Here is a 21,431-nt window from a genome sequence, read left to right as displayed (position 1 = left end):
AGAGGGGCCTCAGGGAGGATGAGGTGAAGCTGAAGACAGAGTTCAGGAAACAGAAGCAAGAACCTGTCAGTCTGGCAAACACAACCTATGAAGAAAGATCAAAAGGACTGCTTCAGCAAAGAGAAGAACAGGCTGAGGAGAGACATGCTGAGAGCCTTAACTAGGTAAAATGCTGCTAGAAGGAGCTATGGCCTCCACGTGCTCTCAGTCCTAACTGCTTTAGTCCTAATGTGCTAAAGATGTCCTTTTGGGGGGCTTTAGCTTCAGGAAGAGGAGCCATTTTTTCACTAAGAGGATGGCTGAACCAAGGACCAGGCTGTCTGGAGAGGCTGGGGAGTCTCCATTACTGCAGATTTTGAAAGAATAAGCAAGTGGCATGCTTGCAAGCAGCATTTGGGTAGAACTGACCCTGCCACGGGGCAGACTAATGAAGGAGAGGACCTTCCATGGATCTGTGGTTACATTATGAACAATATGTTCTTAAATCAGCTCATGCAAAGGAACTTGCATTTAAAACTTGCAAAAAAATTGTTTCGTACAACCTGGGAACTCTTATTGGTGGTGGTTGTTTATTTTTTTTTCCCTTTGAAATAGTGAGTCAATTCCAGATACACTGATGTTTTGAGTATTAAGAGCAGAGTTGGGTTAAATATTGCCCATCCTAGGGACTCCCAGAACTGCTCTTCTCTTCCTCTGCTGTGTCCTGGGGAAGCCCACCTCAGACATACCACCTTTATTCTTCTATACTGTGAATTAGCCCCTAAATTACAGTCTGAAACGTTGTTTGGGGCCAGCAGAGCCTAAGCCTCTTGCGTGATACTACTCAACGTATTTTTTTCACTGCAGAAGCATAAATAGAGCCTGGCTTTATTAACCATTAGCCTATAAAGTTAAAAGTATAACAAAATGCAGGCACACGTGGTCTATAAATATATTTATGCTGTTGTGAGGAACATTAACCCCAGGCCTCCACGGTATGAAAAACACTCCACCATATAAATGATGAGCATTTGGCAATACTGGTGCAGGGACAGGGGGACTGGTTGGGTTTTTTTTGCTTTGGGGCTGGCAGGGGCTCTAGGCAAGCCCCACTTTGGCAGAGGCACTGGCCCCTGCTCCAGCCATGGCTTCCCTGGCAGGCAGCTGCCAAGGAGTTTGCCGTGAGCGTGATTCATCATCACCCAAAGGTGCTTGAACACACCTTCTGCTTCTCCTGCTCCGGAACAGGTGGAGTGAGATTTTCAAGTGATAAAAGAGTGACGCTGGCAAAAAGTGCTGAGTAACACTGAAAACCCCCGGAGCGGTGGTGGAGCCGAATCTCTGGCATCGCTTCCCCTGCCCCCTCAGGAAAGCTGCTCTGGATCCACTTTTAACGTGAAGAAGTGAAAAGGCATCACATATCCGTGCCCCGGGTGGTTATGTGGTATTTAAAGACCCGCTGATTGATTTAGCTCCCCTTCAGAAGTGAAGCAAGGGCTACTTCAGTGACCTGAGGCCCTGGCAGCTTTGCTCTGCTGGTGTGTTCACAAGCTGGGGGAAGGGGCAGAGGATGGGAAAGGTGCCCACATCCCTGTGACCTATCTCAGGCAGCATTTATCCCCCAGCACTGGTGCAGGGTGACACCACAGCCTCATTCTGTGGTGGGAGCCATGGACATGTCCCCTTTACAGGGCAACACAAGCTGGGCAGGTAAGACCATGACCTCTCAATGCCCTGCAGCTTGGAGCCTTTCATCCCCTCTGGAGTCATAACTCAGGTGACTGTCCAGACAAAATGAAAGTGGGCACACCTGCACCACAGTCCTACAGAGACTTTGGAGACTGCCAGCCACTGTGCCAAGGGGAAGCACAGGCCAGAGAGAGGAAGGAGGCCAATTAAAAAGCCAGGCTCTGCCTCCGTGTTGCTCAGGGCCAACTGAACAGTTGATGGCATCGCTGGAAGCTGCATTTGCTTTTAATTGTCCTCGTTCCACTGAATAACTAATTCTCTCCTCCTCCCACACGACAGAAAAAAAAAAAAAAAGAGGCATGGGATTTTTGGAAAGGATGAGTTGACTCAATTCCTTTCATCCAGCACATGACAGCGAGCTGCAGTTTTTAGCTTTGCATCCAGGCAAGTTTAGAATATCGCTGCATGCGTTTGTTTTGTTTCAAATCTTCTGGGATCAGCTAAAAATATTATTGTGGAGAGATGTAGATATGGAAGCACTAAAGGCTTCGTATTCATCCAGCTCCTGAATTACAGCCAGCCAAAGGAAATTACCCAGGTAGATCCCTTTTGTAAGATGGTTATATTAAAAAAATGATTTTACATGTGTCAGAGGGCTGAGAAGTGGGAGGTGCTGGGAATCTGAGCATGATCCAGGGAAAGAAGTGTATTCCTTCAAGCCAGAGACAGGCTTAGCTCATCCTTCATGAGCTGTTGCCCAGGAAAGCCATTGCTCTCTCCTTATCCTTGACCAGCTCGTGTTTCCAGCCTTTTCCAGGACAGACTGAAGGGAAACCCTATCTAGGCTGAAGACTAGATGACCAAAAAAACCCTCAAAATACATTTTGCAGGGCCTGAGTGCAGACAACATGGTTCAGTGCATTAAAAGCCACATATTTCAATAGAATCAGTTAATAACCACAGCAAACATGACGGAAACTTTCAGATAAGACATTTGCAGAGAAAAGTGAATTTAATTTTTTTTTTGGGGGGGGAGAGAGGGGATGTTTTGAAGCAGAAACAAATACAGGGGCCAACAGAATGAGATATAAACAAGCAGACAGTTAATCTTGGGAGTTGGTGGTAAAGAAAAATACACCTAAGGAAGCTTTTCCCACTGAGTGATTGAACTGTACACTGCACTTACATCTACTGTCTGACAACGTGAACTATCATTTCCTCCCTCCTCCCTCTGTGCTGTTCACGCTTCGTGTGGTGTTCCTGGGGAATCCTCAGGAGTCCAGTGTGCGCTCTGCAAGGGCTGTAGAGAGGAAGCCTTTTCATGAGACCTTTCCACTACAACAAGGAAAAACAGACAAATCCTGGCACGAGTTCTAACTCCAAAGGACTCCACTCTCATTGTATTTCTGAAAGGCAGCAGATCTCCAGTACCAATCTCAGTACAGGACTGGTATTACAGACATAGACAAGGTAGAGGAAGGAAACTGGAGCACATTCATAATTTACTCTTGCCTCAGAGCTGTTTAGGGACACTAAATCAGCCAAGTATTCAAAATAAAAACATCACAATATTGCAGGCATTGCCAAATTACAGAGGAGTTGCCTCTGACAGGAGGAAAGTCCTTCTGGACTTGATCTCTAAGGTCATTTGCACCCCTGCAAGGTATCTGAGCCCCTGTATGGTAGCGATGGCAGAACCCAGGACCTGCCGGTGCCTTTGCTGCTGCCAAAAACACATCCCCACCAGCAGAGCCAGGCAAACAGCACAGGTCAGCAAACAGGGTGACTGGTGCTGGTTCCCATTCCCTCCTGCCAGCCCTGCAAAAGGGGCAGTAGGACAAGAATGGAGAACTGGGCACAACAGCAGCAAAATCAAGAGTGGCAGGGAGTGGGCAGGAAGCTCCTGACTGCCAGAGCTGGCATTTTGCCTCTGGTTACTCATCCTCCCTTGAGCTCAGCCTTGGGAAACACAGCCCCAGGCGATGCCTTACCTGATCCCACACAGGCTTGTGCCAGGCAAGGTGAACAGGACCTGCTTCTGCAGGTCCTTGCTCCTTGTGGCTGCATAATGGAGTGCATCTGCCAAAGATGGAAGGCAGGAGGATGGGCAGCAGCTCACAGGGGGTCCAAGGCAAGAACATGAAGATTCAGGCACTGGGGCTTACAGCTAATGCCATTCCCTAACGCTGCCCCAATGCCCAGGCACGTCCAAAGCCACCAGCCCCGCTGCAGGCTGTGTTTGGGCTGGCTGCTCTCACAGAGGCACCTTAGGCTTGAAGGAGTAACAGCCCATTTTTCCTGCTCTTCAAATCTGCCCCCTTTTTGCTTTCAGGACAGGACATGGGACCAGATCAGACCAACAACCAGTAGCACCCAGCACAGCTGAAGAAGGAGGCAGCTGTTCCTTGTGCACCCATCAGTGTTTCCCCGGCTCAGCTTGTGTCACCAGCTACGTTTCCATGGGATACTGCTCCCAGCAGCACAGCCACCTAGTGCTGTTCTCTGTGAGAAAACAGGGGCCTCTGCTCTTGCTGCTGCCCTGGAAGCAGCACCTGGGAAGGGGCAAGGTCTGCTGCTGCCCCTGCAAAGGCCACACTTGCCAGAGAACCCCTGACCCACGTCACAGGAACCATCACAGCTCCTGCAGAGATGCTTTTCCAGATCTTCTTTACAGGATGCACAACAGCACTTGTTTAAGTGATCTCCTGCAGCCACAAAGGAGCCTTAGAAACTGCATTTCTAGGATGATCACAGCCCTTGGTTAAAGCCAAGCGCTACGATTAAAAATAGATGAGCTTTGCCAGCATTTTTACAGAAAAGGGATGAGCCAAGACTAGAACCAGGAAATGTGGTCTAATCCAACAGCAACCAGGCCTGATCCAGGCTGAAAGACAGCATGCAAGTAGCTGTAGTCATGATGATAGATTTATATTGCAAAACTGGATATGTATTTTTAGAATGGAGCCTGGAAAGTGTCACTTCATAAAGCGATCAAGCACGGCACGGCAGGATCATTATGAGATTTGCAGAGCACCTTCAAACACAGGAGTCTCCTGAGGTGACTTCATCATGCTGTCAAACCTTCCAGGAGACTAGGCTCATTCTTGCAGGTGTAACAAGCCTAGCACAGATGGGATTAGACCACCTCATCCACAGCCTGCACCAAACAGCTCAGAGCCACAGGTCCCACAGGTGCATGTGGGACTGCTCCAATCCAATGGCTGGGTTGGCCAAGGAACCAGAGCGCTCCGTTAGTGCCAGGCTGCCCACCCAGGGAAAAGACCCCAGGAACCTCCCCAGCAGCTCCTGCCCTGCTGCCAGCCAACACACTGAGCTGCCCCACTGCTGCTTTGGGGGGGAAAAAAACCAAACAAAACCCCCAAAACAACAAAAAGCCTTTGTTAGCCAGCTGCTGTGCCAAGCTGCTGCCTCCTACCACTGTTCAATCCATGCAATTTCTTACAGCTGAAGAGCAAATTAAGTTAATTAAATCACATCTCACTGCGCAGGACAGAGCAGCCATGCACAAACCAGCTGCAGAACACTGGCTGCTGATTTCCAGAAGCACTTCTGCAGCACTTCAACAAACTTTAAGGCTGGAGAAGCACCTACACCTAACCTCATTTTCACATGCACCCCCTTATCAATTCCTCCTAATGGCAGTGCTCTCCCAGGGAACAGTCCTGTCCCATCTGCTGTTTGCATCACCAATGCTTCTGCCAGTTGAGCAAACCTTTAAAACCAGGTGAAGGCCACAGATCCCACCTGGGGCTGGTTTTTGCAGGTGCAAGGGGCTGATTGAGGCTGTCACAAATGGAGCTGTGGTTTGTCTCAAAGCCAGCATGGTGCCGCCTCCTGCACCTCGCCCAGCTCCAAAATTTGTTCAGAAGCAATGGCCTTAAAGTTCAGAGTGCTTCAGTCAGCTGGTTGAGTCTAAGGGATCATTTTACTTTTAATCTGATATTCATTTTACCGTTTACAGAGGACTATTGTTCCTAACAAGAACAGAAGCCTGGCAGACCTAAAACAGGGAACCCCAGTCAGAGCTGCTGCTATTAGTGATGGAACTTGCTCCTCAAGTACTCAACCTTTGCTATCCTGCTTTTGACAGTGGGATCTCCCCATATCAAGCATCTGAATGCCCATGTTCTGCCCTTTTAAAAATGGGATTAACAAGCCCAGCTTGGGTCAAGAGAAGTATGCAACAGGCAGAGAGCATGGGGCAGACTCTGAAGACTGACCTTAGCCTAACACTCCCCAGAGACACAGCCAGTTGTGACACCTTTGTATGGGGAGTCTCTTTCTGGGGGGGTGAGGGTGGTGTAGGAAAGTACAGTGAAAGCAGAATGTATCATCTTAAAGAGGGTAGAGGCTTAAGGATGGCTGCATGTTGGGCGTGGATCTTTCTTCTTCCCCTCTGCAGTCTGATGTGCCTCTACCCAACGGCACCACTGGCTCCACACCAGCCTCCAGCTGTGCCTCCAACACAGGGTGAGTACATCGCTCTCCACACTCCTCCTACCATCCCCTGCTCGGTCTGTGCCCACGGTTCAGCTCTATGTTACTCACACTGCTTTGCAGCTTTCATCGTGTCCTTTTCTGATTTTTCATGTTCCCATAGTCAACAAGATCAGGGCCACGGAAGTGTCAACCAGATTTTGTGGAAGATGGAATCAAGAGTTCTTATCGCTTTAGAAGAGCCCAGACATTTAGTTCAGGTTTTGCTCACATTTCAGTATTTTTAACTTACTCGGGGAGGAGATCATTTAACTGTGTCTTTTAAACAACACTCTCACCTTTGTTAACACACAGCTAAATATAAAATATGTTAAGAGGTCACATCTGACAGGAACCATTCAAAGCCATGACCAGGAAAATGTGCAAAGTCTTTACAGCTGCTGCTTTTCTGTGCTCTTAACCCACATGCACAGTACAGACACCTTAGGTGACAAAAGAAGGGCCATCCCCATCTCTTGGAAACAAAGCCACAGACAATCCCAAATTTCTGTTTTTGAAAAGTGTTTACTCATGTAGTTTGAATAAATTAATTTGCAAATAAAAATTAAAACTACAGTATACTATAGTTTGAATAAGATGATTAGAACAACTACAATACAGGGATTTCTTGCTGCATAAGTTTCATTACTTAATGCATATAATCTGCAATATGTCAAAATCAGTTATATTTCTATGGAAAGGGAGTAACAACAGTTACTTGTACATGACAGCTAACTGAACTTATAGTACAGGTTTCCTGACACATGCATTTCCTGAGTGAACCAAACAATATATATAATTTCTTTTTAAAAATGGAGAAATAATTGACAGTCAAAGTAAGTAATTTATGACATCTAAGCAACACAGGTTTCTTTAAACCAAGAAAATTTTAGAACAGCTTCAAAAGAAAAATGAAAGCTATGCTATAAAGTACAGAAATTTGCTACTGTCAATTAATTATACAGTACATATTTTGGGAAAAAAAAAAAAAGTACGAAGCTGGCCGAAAAAGCTCAAATCAACCCTAAAAAGGTCAGGTTGTGTGTTTGCCTTGAAGCACAGTGAGTCAGCAGCAAAGCTGCATGTAGTGCACTGGTCTTTTCTGGTGGATATGGAGGGAATGGAAGGGGAGAGAGGGGAGAGCAGAGAGAGACCAGTTAACCAGAGCCCAAGCACAGCATCCCACACGGAGGGGTCTGAGCCCAGCCCAGCCCCAGCTCCCTCCCACAACAGACAATTGTGACCAGCTGCCCAAGGGTGCTGGGACATGGGCACACATCCCCTGGGTACCAGGCTCCACCTGTGTTCCAGCTATGGCCTCGATGAGCATCTGCACATGGTAAAAGCCCCCACGTACCAGTCTGAGGGTGGAAGGCAGAGCATCCACCTGACAAACCCCTCCCAAGCTGGGATGTGGCCAAGTCACAAGTTACTCCCCACACTTGTGCCTGAGTGCCTCTGCCTCTCCCCTCACCCCCACCCCAAACAGCAAGGAACAGAACAAGCCTCCTATCTTTCAGGTCCGTTCATTTTAACATTGGAAAAACCCTCACAAATGTCACTAATGCTAAATAAAGAGAAGTGTTAGCATGAAGGGAGAAAAAAATCCTTAATCTAGACTAAGTTGCATATTCAAAGAGTCTGGTAAATATTCTCCTCATAGCCAGATCTTGAGTACAGTCCTACCAAAAAGACATTTTAAGAAGTCCTTCTTCGCTACCTTTCGACACGGTTAAAGTACAACTTTATGCCATCATAATTTGCATTAGCTTTGTTTAAAAAGCATTTTAACTATTCTAAGAACTCAATATTTTAGATTAAAAGATTTTTCTACCATTTCCATCTCACGTTCTTCTCCATCCAGAACTACTCTACACATCCAACTGCCAGATGTAACACACTATGACCATGCTACTCTCTAAACATTCTACATATGTTCAATAATAAAGATAAATAGAAAAGAGTTAATATACATGTTATATTTTACAATGTTTGCATCCAAGCTGTAAACTAATGTTCTTTGAACTTTTTACCCTCCATATACAAAAAGAATGAAACAACTTTCAAACACTTGTGGGCATGTGATTCAAAACCATTAAACGGAAGGCATCGAAGTTCACTCTTACAACACTTCCTTCACCTCTTCAGAAGTAGTTATTAACTAAAAAAAAGCAGGAGTTCTCCCCCTTCTCCCCCCAATTTCTTCTATTTCCAGACTTTTCTCAACAGAGAGGGATTTAGCTGTTGTAACAAAAAAAAAAAACCAAACAAACAAACCCAAAAATTCTTCATCTTAATGCAAACCAGCAAAGCCCAGAGAATATGAAAAAACAGTTGGTTTAAAAATCAGAATCGCTTAGCTTATCAGTTTACTGCAGTCCTTGGTAACACCTGTGTTAGTCAAGAGGTCCTTGGAAAATGAGTCTGATGTAGCCCTGCTCACCAGCCAGCTGATGGGCACAGAAGGGACAGGCTGCGTGGAAAGTGTGAGTACCGTGAGGGAGAGGGATTTGGGACCAATATGCAGTTGTCTTTTCCGAGCACACGTGTCCGCAGGGGCTGAACGCGTGAGTCGGAGGTCCGGCGTCCACGTAAAACCCCGCCTCGCACCCGAGCCACAGCGGCACGTAGGGCCCGACGGAGCGGCACATGGGGCACTCGCGGTCCTTGCCGTCCCTCTCCTCCTTGTTTCCCCAGTTGTGGTAGCCGTGCACGTGGCCACAGTTCAGGTACACCCACGGCTGCTTTTCATCCACCACATCTTTCCTCTTCATGCTGGGGAAGGCCAGGGTGTTGAAGCCCACGGGGCACTGGGGCCTGGCCGCGTTGATCTCCTGCCGCAGGGCCTCCAGGTGCTTGACGGTGGGGGTGCGGGACAGCCCCTCCGCCGTGCGCCACAGCAGCGTCGCCCCGCACAGGTCGATCAGAGACCCGTCCTGGAGCTGGTTCGTTTCGTTCTCGACCTTGTGGTGGACAGAGACAAAGAGAGGTGTCACCTAAGGGTGCCTGAAGAGGAACATCGTGCACTTCCATAGCACAGATCCAAAGTTTCGAGCAGTTCCTGACTGCCTGTATAAGATGCCCATGGAGAGCCCAGTATCAGCTTCTCCCTCCCCTCTTTTTTTTTTCCTGAAAAGAACTTCCACCCCAACGTCTTAAGAAATCGGTGTGTGCATTAAAATAGACCGCATTAAGTCATGGAAAGTTCCTCTCCAATCTCAACTTCTCTCAACCCCATCCCTACCTCAAGCAATCCCAACTATGCTACTTCAATTGAGGAATGGCACAAGCCTTCCCTAGTCCTCCATCATATTTTAGACTGTTTTCTTCAAACACACCTTTACACATGGCCTTCCCTTCCTTCAGAAAGTCACCTGTTAGTGCTCCAAGATAAATACTTCACTGAAAGTGTTCAGTGTAGCATTTCTTTTTGCTGAGAGATCCCAAAACCAATTATCTCCTGAAATATCACCAAAGCTTTGTATACAAGAGGAAGGGGAAAACTCAGAATGCAAAGGTGGGAATTAATATCCAATGAAATTATAACTATTCCTTATTATTCTATAAAAAAGGAGAAGTGGGAAAACCTTCAAAGCATACACTCAAGAGGTAGAATCAGAAAAATACTCTTTAAAATGTGCACAGGACTAGGGCAGTTTGCAGAAGTACATAGTAGACCAGCAACTCAATTTAGAAGAGCAGTCTAGATGTGCAATGAAGTACTAGTTTGCAGATAAACTCAGTAATTCAGGTTGAGCAAGACATCTTTGTGTATGAAGACAAGACACACGGAAGTCGGTGTAACTAACTGCAGAGGTGACAACTGCACTGAATTACAGCAGATTCCAGCTCTATGCCCAAACTTTACCACTTATGGCTGTATCCATTTTGAACAGGTTGCATAAAACACTGGTCACTGCTCTCACCATCTTTCCCCTCTGCTGAGCCGATCTGGTTTCACGGAGGCTGAACACATTCCCACACACAGAGATCTCTCTCCACACCCCTGGCTTGGAGTCCTCTGTGAATCCATTACGAGGATGCATAACAAGAACCCCATTTGTTGTCAGTCCATCCATTTGCCCATCTGATGTCTTCCACTTCGCAGCTTTCTCCTAGAACAAATTACATCAATGAGAACTTTAATTCTTCTGAAGCGGAGCTATGAATTAATTTTAAAATAAGCCTGAACTGAACTTCTGGGGGAGAAAAAAAAGTCTCCTTACCCCAAGAAAAATGTTTTTCGAGGAGTCGAATCCTGCAGCATATATTCTTGCTGTGAAAGGAGGGTTACGTTCACATATGATTCTGCAGGCAAACCTTGATATAGTGCTCTGCACAGACTGTGTATCTGAATTACTCTGACTTCCAGGAACTGTGTCTGTTACTACAAAGTCTATCGGGCTCTCCGTTGACCGACCGATCTGGAAAGAGATTTAAAAAAAAAAACAAACGGTCAGAAGTTTGTCTTTGGGTCTGGGAATATTCAAATTCGAAGCACTTGTGATAATATAAAAATCATGATGTTATAGTTTAAAGCATTCCCCTCCACCCATCTAAAGCCTAATCCGAATTAATGAATTATTCTGCCTTCAAGTGATCACAGTTATTTTGAAAGCTGGGTATGGCCAACTAAAGGAAGGGGAAGTAAAATGATGTAATTAAGTGAATTCTGAGATGATTTCCCACTGAAGGCCTTCTCATCAGAGAGGTTACACTTGGGTCAGGTGGAAGAGCTGCAGCAGCACCAAACAGCCAGGAAACAGCAGTTAGAGGGAAGAAAAGTGACATTCAGTCACTTTGCATGCCTGCAATATTCTGAACAATGCCAGACTAGTGGAGGTGTAGATGTAGGAAAATTAGATAATGTGAGCTGTCTCTTCAGCTCTGGTGGGGCACTGAGAAGCAGCAAAACTTTTGTTAAAGACCAGGTACAAGGTGCTTGTGGTAGAGAGGGGTTATGAAAACACTCACAGAACACAAGAATTCAACATCTGACAACAATCAGATTTTTCTGGGAGCTGGCTTCTTTTCAGAGAGTTTTGCAGTCCCACACAACTGTACTGAGTATCTGTACGGGTATCGCTGCTTTTCCAGTCAAATCACCTTGTCCTTTTTCTTTACAAACTAAGGAGAGAAATAATATCCCTCTCCCAAACATTCCCTTAGCTGGGTTTAAAGCTCTTATACACTACTACTCACTCACTGCCAAAGCTCTCAGGCTCCGTGAAAATAGCGGGTTATATTAAGACTGATTAACTGCTGAGCAGGACAACCCAAAAGCTTGATGTGCTTTTTTTTGGTGAAGGCTGGAGAGCTTTCATGAGACCAAAACTGCTTTGTCAGAATGTATTTTTCTATTGCTTCTTAGGCAGGATAACCCATCAGTACATGGGGATTTGCCAGGGGCAATTTCAGAGCAGCACACATGCCACAGCATGCCTGAAGAGAGAACACTCACACAAACAATAGCTTATGCTGCAGTGAGTTCATTACAGTCCTTTTGCTCTGTTGTAAGTATTTGCAGTTGCAGAGCAGCTTCCTCCACCACTTCCCAACACCTCCCACCTCCTTAGATCTTGCAGTGGCGTCACAGCTAAATGCTGTGACAGCAAAACTCCTTGCCATAAATTAGTGACAGTAACGGGGGGCAGGGGGGAAATCAATGCAAGATCAGTCTGGGAATCAGAAAGAACAAAGCACACATTAAAAAAAAAACAAACCAAAACAAACCCCTTCCTTTTGAGAAAAACAGGAAACAATTATAAGATATGAGTGCACACCACAGCTGTAAATGTGTTTGTGGTCCCTTCTCAGACACACAGGAACTGCAGCAAAGTTGCTCTGAACTGCCAGTGTCAGCACTGAGGCTCCTCTCTCCACACCTCCCAGCACTTCAGACATTTCTGGGTTTGCTTAAAGAAGTTCAGGGTATTTTTCATATTAGTTGTGCTAGAAGCTTTCCTGTGTTTCCACACTGTATTTCTTCTACCCTGTCTCCAACTAGCTGATCCCAAATCCCTTTGTAAATTCCAGAAGCAAAGTTCCAAGTGCTTAAAGAGAACTGTGCGCTTTATTCTTCATTTAGCAGAGAGGGACTAGGAGACAGGTTACAGGACTTGCCAACCAGCAATCAAAGGCAAAACCATAATCCTGTGCATTAGTCACACCACCCCCCCCCAGCTTTCACCTTTGCCCAAGTCTAAGAGAGATGCACAGACACAGTCTTGTTCATAGGATGGCCTTGGGAACAAAACAGAATTAAATTGTTCCGAAGAGTAAAATGTAGAAACTTGACACATGTGAACTTTTAGGTCTGAGGGAAAAAAGCCTTCAGAGAGGATGCCTTGTTAGAAGCCCACCAGAAGTGAGAATACACTTACATGTTTACTTCACATACCTGGAACATATCTGTGTTGCTGTCATGTGTATATTCAACTACTACTGTCTGGGCCCGAGACAAAGTGTAAGATATGCTGTGTTGGTCCTTATTACTTATTGCCTATGGAAAAATGCCAAATATTATTGAACCAGTGCACAATGACTCTTCAATATACAGCAACAAAGTAGACTACATAGACATCCATATCTATATAAAAACATCAGGCTCCTATTCTGCTAATTATTGCAGATGGTTGTTAGTAACATACCTGTAAGTTAAACTTCACAAAACCCTGTCCTGACTATTAAAAAAAAAGCTGCAGGACTGATTCAGCAACAGACCAAACTGGTCTCTTCACCACATGCTGCAACAAAATACACTTAACCAGGGCATATTATTAGTCATGTTTTGTGTTAAGGCAATGCTGGCCTTAACACAAAAGAACAAAACAACCAAATGCAAAGGCTAAAACTGAATGTAACACCTTTGTGGCCATCTCAGCCTCAACCTGTCCAACAGCAAAGTGAGGACTGAAACTTAGGGACTTCATTCTAAAAACAGGACCCAAGCTCATACTAAAATCAGTGATGACTGATAACATATATAGACTAAAAAGTGGTGGTAAATAGGGTAAAATGGAGCAACTCAGCACAGGAGTTGCAGAAGTTGTAGCAAAGCAATCTAGGTTTCAGTTTGTTAGTCTGAATGCTCATTCTGCAACTCCCTAGTAGGAACTGAGCAAAGACTATTCAGAAGTGCATCTAAACAGCACTTAAGTTGAAGACCATGAAGACTTTGCAACAATAAGTGTTCTTTTCACAGATCTCCTATGAATGTAATTCTACTAAAAGAACTTGGGTTAGAAAAATGCTTTTGATTTCAGAAAACTTCATGGCAATTTCCTGAATTTAGGGATCCATATTTTTATGTATCAAGGTATTCAGAAAGTCAAACACTCAACACTACAGTATTTGTTTAAGGGCCTGATCTTATCACTGGCAATTTCTAACCAACCACCAAAGCTCCTCAAATTCCATTGTTTTAGTAGAAATGCTCGATTAGTTTTTGAACATAATTGCACACACACTTGAATAGCCACAATACAGAAATACTGCATGGTTACTACCTCAGCTATAATGTAGTTTTGACATGACAATTCAATATCAGGACCTAAGCTCCTCCTTTAGTGCTTCTTTATTGCTACTGCTTATAAGCTCTATGAACCATGTCCTGCAAAACCCACCTGACCCCATCCCTGGGGAACTCCTACCCATTGTATGGAGCAGCAAATGCACATGGAGCTTTGGTAAAGAATCATTTAAAATTCAGTTTTAGTGAAGCAAAGTTAGCCCTAAAGCACGGGTGAGTGCAAAAACACAAAGTCTAGAACAGATGTCTGTAGTGAGTTTGGAAGGAAAACAAAACACAAAGTTTTACATGACCAGTCTGTGCCCGGAACATTCATGTTTCAAAAATAATTATTTTTCTTTCTAGCCATAGCAAGGACTAGGCACCAAATCTGCCTTGCTGAACTGTTTCTTGCCAACCCTGACAGGTACCAAAAAACCTTGGATAAATATGAACCATTCTTTTCACAGCCAGAACTTCATACTTTTTACACTGTTTCATAACAGCTCTGACTTGATGGAGCTCTTTATTACAGCACTAGGAAAAATCAGACTTAACTAGAGAAATGGAGCTTACCTTTGCTGCTTGAGGGGTACAGGCAATGTGCACAGTGCTAGGTTTCACCCCATTTGCCTTGGGTCTTTTAAATAAAGCAAACCTACTTTTTCTTCTTCCTCTATCTCCATTTGGGAGAGACCCATTGTACCTACCAAAAAGCACAGAACAAGAACAGTCCATCTTCCTGTATTGCTTAGCTCCTCATGAGATACAGGCCCACAAGACCTTTCATTCTAAGCACAAAGTATCCTTAATGAGTACAGTGTTACTAATCACAGATTTTTAATTAATCACACTTAAATCCAAGAATCGATGAACACAATATATTGAAACATGCCCACAGAATCACAGCACAGACACACAAAGCTTGTAGGGCAAGGAATGCTACCCAGCTGAATCTCAAATCTGCTATCGACAAGCCAGTGAGTCTTGGGTCCCAAACATGAAACCAAGGAAGATTATCTGCCTTTCTGGGGCTTTACCCATAAATGGTGTGTTCATGCTGTAAATGAAACATTCTAAATATTCACCAACCCTGGTGGAGAGACAGTATTTTAGAGACTTTTGATTGAAATAAACCCCTTAGATACACTGTCCTCCAAGACTCCAATGTAACCCATGAGAAAACCCTCAGACTTTCACACTCAAAACACTTACCCTAATACAATCAATTCACCATATTTGACTGGTGCTTTTGATGGATGATTATCTTGATCAGGAGAAAACATGAGCTTAGCTAATGACTTCTTCTCAAATTTCAGGTCTCTGATCAAGAGTTGTGGCACACTTTTTTCATTATTTCCTGGAAAAACAAAAACAAATATAAGTGTAAGAGAAAATACTCAAATCCATCAATTACACAAACTTGCATGCCTATCTGGTACAGTAGGTACAATATTTTGTGTTTTCCATATTTTGGTTTGGGCTGAAATAATTTTAAAAAAACATTTATATAAACCCACATGAATTAAGGTTGAATTGCCTTGAAGAACTAGCAGGTCACAAAAAAGTGCACTCAGAAAATTCCACTATGGCCTTGAAATACCCACACTGCTTTTCCTTCCTGCTAGCTTTTAGAATAAATGGTACATAGCTTCATTTACTATATTTTGTTCAGCTATTAAGAAGTAGAGCCAGATAAGCACTAAATGTAAAGAAAAAAAATTACAAAGTAAGACCAGTCCATTAGCCAGAGAGGTAGAAGCTTTCATGGAAAGTGTCTGATTCAGAGCTTTCCAAGAAGCTTCTGGATTTGCAGACGGAAGGAAGTTGTTTGACAATTTGATACTGAGCCTGCCATACAAGTGTAGGGTGTGCAACATGATCTCATGTTTAACCAAGAGACAGAAGTCATATAAACATGTTTGAAGGAAATTTCCTGAGGGAATTCCACATAGTTCTTAATGAAAACAGTCTTGAAGTGCATTTTTTCCCTCAGATTTCTGCTTTGAGGAACAGTTCATACTATTATATTTTGCAGCTTCTCATTAGGAGCATTTCCAGACACTCCTGACCTATCCAGCACATCTCCGACCTTCCTCTAGAGAAAGCCTGCCCAGCTGAGCACTTGGTCGATAAAGAATAAAGCTTACACCAGCCTGTTTGAAGCTTTAATAGAAATAAGAACATTCCCTTCCTTCCAGGTAAGTTTTCACACCAACTCAAAAAGTTACTCATCTATTTTAGTACTGATGGTTAACATCCTGCCTTCCATGCAAATATACTTTTTGACACACACAGCATTTCTTGAATCCTGTCATCAACTTTGATCACAACTACAGTGCTGTATCTCCATTTTCTTCTGCCTTAACTAGACCATAGTTATTAGCAAAAAGACATCATCATGCAGATTCTATCTACCACCAACTTATGTCGTAAGAACAGAGAAAAGGACGTGGCAGTGCTTGACATCTTGCTTGGATTTGTTCAGTGCGAAGATCCCACTACTGACCTTATCTCTACACCCTCTCCCAGTCCTCTTTGGTCCTTCACTGAGAAGCTTGGCCTTCAACATGTGTTCTCAATCTTCTCATCCAGCATGGACATATTGATTGCCACCTGCAATCCACTCACAGTGCTCCCTAAGAACTCCGTTTGCTCCTTCATGCTATTCCACATACTTGTGAGGGCTTCACACAAACACAAAGACGTCTGACTGTTCTACAGATGTTTGCTGTGATGCCTGCAGAACACAACCAGGAGGATTCCTCCTTTAATTTCGCATTATTTTCCAAATCTTTTCTCCTTTGTTTTCAAGTATGAGCACTGTAGATTTCATAGTGCTTGACACAAGTTAACTGCAGACTGTTTCTGTGGCTAGCACATGTGTAACATTATCACAGCTTTATCCTGACCCACTGCCATATGTGCAAGTGCACTGCAATAAACCTGACTGGCACAACATTCCCATGAAGTGTCTGTGCCCCATCTACACAACACTTACACCAATATATTTTTGTTGCATAGGAAGCACTGTGCATTTTCACTGGGCAGCTGTCCTGATTCAAACCCTTGGGACCCATCACTTTGCTGGTGCTGAAAGTGCCTTACACTGATGCAAGAGTCCCCATCTGTCCCCCAGGAACAGCAGCAGCAGCACAGGAGGGAGCAAAGCAGTAGAGTTTGCTCCAAGGCATTTCTAGATTGCTGATCCGAGTTTAGCAGTAACTCCACTGGGATTGTGAAGGTATTTACTGCTGTAGGGTTTGCATTTAAAATTCTAAGATAAAGAATTTAAAGCAAACTTATCCTATGAAAACGAGACCTTAAGCCTTTATCTCGCCAGTAATCGCAACACATCGAAGTGGGGATTGCCCCATTTGATAAGAGGAGCCCCACAACATTAACTGTTCACAATTTTCATGTTCATGTCTTCTAGAGTCCTCCTTGCCCCCTGACATCACACCCCACCTTGGAGCACCACACACCAGCAATTCTCTGAAACTATGTGCCTACAAAGACACCTCAGGGCTGGTTTACTGACAGCACTGAACTGTATTGATCTTATTGTTCTATAGTGCTCAGTTCTCTAGCCACATCTCCTGTCTGAAGTATTTCTCCTTCTCAAGAAGTGAGGATAAATCTTTATGCTTTACCTGTATGTAAAAATAAGGATATATTTTCTATGAAGTATTTTTACTATCAACTTCAGCATTTCCTGTTTTATTTTAAAATCTCACATTATAGTTGCTTGTATGATTATCATCTTAAAAACAGCTCATGTTTTCATCTCCTCCCCACATGATTAACCTATTTTCTACTTGAATATTGATCTTCTCAGCAGGCTCTCCCCTGCAACTCAGTCTTCTCCACATAAAACTAATTTCATCTTGGTCAACGGTTGTCCTTTGCATTGACATTTAAGAACTCACAAGAAATACTGCTATGAAATCTGGAGCACTGCCTACTAGGAAATAGCATAGGACTAGTAAATACCATGACACAGTAACCAAAGATTTAAATAGTATGACCCCAACATTGCAGTGTTTGATAAAGTGCTAAAATCCTTTCACTCAGACAAGGTGGGAAGGCAAGCATTAAAAATAACTTTAGCTATTAATACAAGAACAGGTTTGGTGTAGCTCCTCCTCTTCCTCTGTTTATCCAAATGAACAATTTCACAGAAAGCTAAAAAATACATCTCCCAGTGTGAATCAGCTTCCGAGTCTCATTAAAATAACACATGGACAGCTAAAGGAGACTCTAAAGTGTTACCTGAGCAAATGGCCAGTAACCTCCTCTTAAGAGGTAACTCAGAAGAAATGATAAACAGGGTCAACAGTGCTCAGGGATAGACTTCGGCAATACAAGAAATTATACAGAAAATCTTAGTATAAGGAAAAGTGTCCAATGTCTAACACTCAACTCCTCCTTAAAACATTTTCTTTTGTTTTACACTTAAAGAAATCCAGCCAAGTTTACTTTGTACATATGATGGAAACCCACTTCTTATTGGATTCAAGGAAGGTTCGAGAGAAATCTGGAGCTATCACCAAAAACACAGCTTGCTCATCCATTTTCAAAAGCCTGGCTTGAATGTTAGAACTCTGATTTTTTAAAAAATACATCTCAGAACCTTTATGAGCTGCACACATCACTTTCACAACTACTAACACCTCCAGATTACTTCAACTCAAGCACATACAAAATTCAGCACTCCTGAAAAAAAAATAATCAGCCCAACATACACACTACTTCTCACCCAGTGTGATCTGCCTGGTACCCAAAAGGAAACCTTTTCTTGTTCACAGAAATAACAAAGATCAAGTGCATCCTCCCAATGAGATCCTGACGACTAGTCTGAGGGAAATTTGTTGTCTGCAAATAAAACTCAAGTGCTGTCCCACTAGAGAGGAGTCTAATCTAGCCATGGGATAACATTTCCACTCCTGACACAGAGCAGGCTTATGGATCGTTTAAATCAGAGTAAAGAAGTTACAGGGAGCAATGCTTTTGAGAGGAAGGATCGACTAATATATATAATGGGTCTTCTCTTGTAGTATAACCTGATCAGTTTTTATTCCTAGAATACTACAGGAGACTTCCTCCAAGTGTTAGGAAAGGCTAATTAAATATGTTAAAAAGACAACTTGGCCCTGAAGTGACAGCTAAGGAACCAACTGCTTGAACAAAATACATGCAAGTTACAATTTTTGCAGCAGCATTTCCAAACATCACTGGAAGATGCTTCAATGGAGCAGGCTCTGAACAACAAACCGCTCTGAACTCCTCCAAACACCTTCAATGCTGATGAGGAACAAGGCGTCGATTACAAGATCCCATCTCATCCAACGTTCTTCCAAAATCACAGAACTGGCAGCAGCAAACTTTTCATGTCAAGACCTCTGCTTCTGCCAAAGAGAAGAGGCCAAAGCCTGAAAACCCCTACCTGTGCACAGTCCTGTACTACAGATTTGAAAAGATCTTCTGAGTAATGCAACTTGCACGGTTAAGAGTTGAGCACAACTGTTTGCAGTTAGCACAAACCCACAATGGGTACCAGTTAAAATCCTTCAGTCTCAAAAATAGGAAACTGGACCAGAAAGAACTCATGAACAAGCAGTACCTTTTTATTCTTAACGCTGGCTCCTCTGGAGGCAGGAAAAAGCTCACTGAGGGCAACTTGCTCAATACTATCATGTGAAACTGTTTTGAAAGACTGGAAAGAGATAACAACTAAGCTGAGAAAAGTATTTGTTTGAGGAATGTAAATCTAGTTTCTTACAAGCCTTCCTGTTCTCCAGTACTCACTAAAGTCACAGAAGGCAAAGACAGAAGGAAGCAAGCCACAGATTTCTGACTACATTCAAGTAGAAGGAAAAGCCATATAATTCTAGTCTCTCCTGTCTCATGCAAGCCCCAGTCTGAACCCAGACTATGCCCTGGAAAGACCTTCGGAGTACATGAGTTTAAGAGCTCACTTTCACTGAACACATCATTTTCAGTGGGGGACAGGCTGAATTTGGGTTGGTTTTGAACTATCAGCTTTAGTTTACCAGCTATCCTCAACCACTCAGCTGCCTTTTCTGACCAGGAGACTCACATACAACCAGCGTTTGGTGGCTTTGACAGCGAGTCTTCAGGTCTTGTTTGCAGGAAGGCAGAGCACCTTGTGAATAAGTTTGCTATTCAGTAGACCAAGTACAGCTTTTGGAATTGCAGCAGGAACAGCAGCATCTTAATGGTTAAAATGGGGCAGGGGGAGGGGAGAACATAAATTCAATGAGCCCAAGCAGAGATTCATTAAACACTCGGCTGTGAGCTAAAAATACTAGAATAAAAGTCTCTTTGTAATAAATTACCGTCATTTTCTAAACACAGAGCAAGCATTATAGGCTGCTAGCAACTGTAGCTAGTGCCAGACTAGCCCTTTTCTAAAATACTGCATAAAAAACCACTTTCACAGTATAGAAAGAAGTCCTCTGTCAGTGAGTACATTAAAATAAAAATATGCTGATTCAGATGCAAAACCAGGAATTTTCCCCTCCATTTTTATAACGTTATCTTCTTTACGTTCTATCTCTACATATTTTAAAGTCTGGATTTTTTTGGCTTTTAGAAATAAAGCACAAGGCATCTTGTCTATTACTGGTTTTATCTTTATACATTTTGCTATTTGCTGTTCTCCATTTACTATCCTTGCAATTCTCACATCCAGCTCTTCCCTCAGCAATTCTGTGTTAAATCAGGGGGGGACACAGATGAAATAGAATCTAGGTATGCAGTGACAGAACAAGAGGCAACAAACAAGCTACAACCCAGAAAATCCTGATTAGCTATTGAGGGGGGAGGGGGAAACAATCCAGAGAGGCTGTGAGATCTCCATCCTTGGAGATCAACCTCAGCTGCATCTGGCCCTGAACAGCCCGATCTAAAACAGTCCAGTCCCACTCTGAGTTCAGGGACTGAACCAGACAACCTCCCAAACTAAATTACTCTAGGAATACAGTTAATTTTAGGAAGTCCAACACAATTTTATCAAGCAACTGAAACTTTAGGTGCACTTTTGACCAGTTAGACATAAATTATGAGTAACTCCATTACCAATAAAACACAATTTTGTCCTTATCCTCCTGAGATTCACCAAGCCCAAAAGTAATTCCCAGCAGACTGACTTCTTGTTTGAGTTCTCATCAAGTCCAGGTTGTCAGGTTTCACAAACAATGTCAAAGTTGTTACTGATTTCCACTGGTGTGAGCAACAAGGAATCAGCTCCTTTGCATCACTGTGTTTCTGAAAGCTGAGACAAAGGTTGAGAAATCACTTTCTTCTACATGATGGTTAAATCACCACTGGAAAGTTATTCCCCTTTCACTGTTTTTCCTATCAATCTTTTTGTAAACTTGTATTGAAATAGTTTTTACTGAAGCGATCACTAGGTGAAAGAGCATGTGTTTATCAACCATAGTTTTCATACTTCTTCCAGTTTCTAGTTAAAAACAAGCTCATGTTTCCTTCAGACACATTCTTGCAATTTTAAGATCAGTAGGTTTTATACTCCACTTTTGAGATTAGCCAGTTTCTGTTCACAGCTCACATCCTGCACTAGGGATGCACAGGGAAGGTATGGTGATGCAGCTGACAGGCATTCAAACTGCACTGTCACTTTAGATCAGTAGCCATACACTACCTTTCTAAGGAAGGATAATTCATTTTCTTTCCAGAAAAGGGAGCTTTTCAGCATAACCCCCCTCTCCCC

The 21,431-nt window shown here is 43.4% G+C and overlaps 1 protein-coding gene across 1 annotated transcript in view; it reads right to left on the bottom strand.

Moving 5' to 3' along the window:
* Window positions 1-6,670: 6,670 nt before the first annotated feature.
* Window positions 6,671-21,431, bottom strand: part of PELI1 (pellino E3 ubiquitin protein ligase 1) — a 42,430-nt gene continuing 27,669 nt past the window's right edge. Inside the window, exons 2-7 of the mRNA XM_029964401.1 lie at window positions 14,891-15,035; window positions 14,252-14,381; window positions 12,566-12,667; window positions 10,392-10,589; window positions 10,092-10,280; window positions 6,671-9,128 (exon numbers count right to left, since the gene is read on the bottom strand). Coding sequence (XP_029820261.1) covers window positions 8,562-9,128; window positions 10,092-10,280; window positions 10,392-10,589; window positions 12,566-12,667; window positions 14,252-14,381; window positions 14,891-14,961 — 1,257 coding nt within the window. The 5' untranslated portion in view covers window positions 14,962-15,035 and the 3' untranslated portion in view covers window positions 6,671-8,561. The remainder of the gene's footprint in view (window positions 9,129-10,091; window positions 10,281-10,391; window positions 10,590-12,565; window positions 12,668-14,251; window positions 14,382-14,890; window positions 15,036-21,431) is intronic.

The sequence above is a fragment of the Manacus vitellinus genome, unplaced genomic scaffold, assembly GCF_001715985.3.
Source record: "Manacus vitellinus isolate BGI_N305 unplaced genomic scaffold, ASM171598v3 scaffold_70_pilon, whole genome shotgun sequence".
Classification (NCBI taxonomy): Eukaryota; Metazoa; Chordata; class Aves; order Passeriformes; family Pipridae; genus Manacus; species Manacus vitellinus.
Note: the sequence above shows the minus strand (reverse complement) of the source record. Positions and strands in the feature narration are given on the sequence as shown.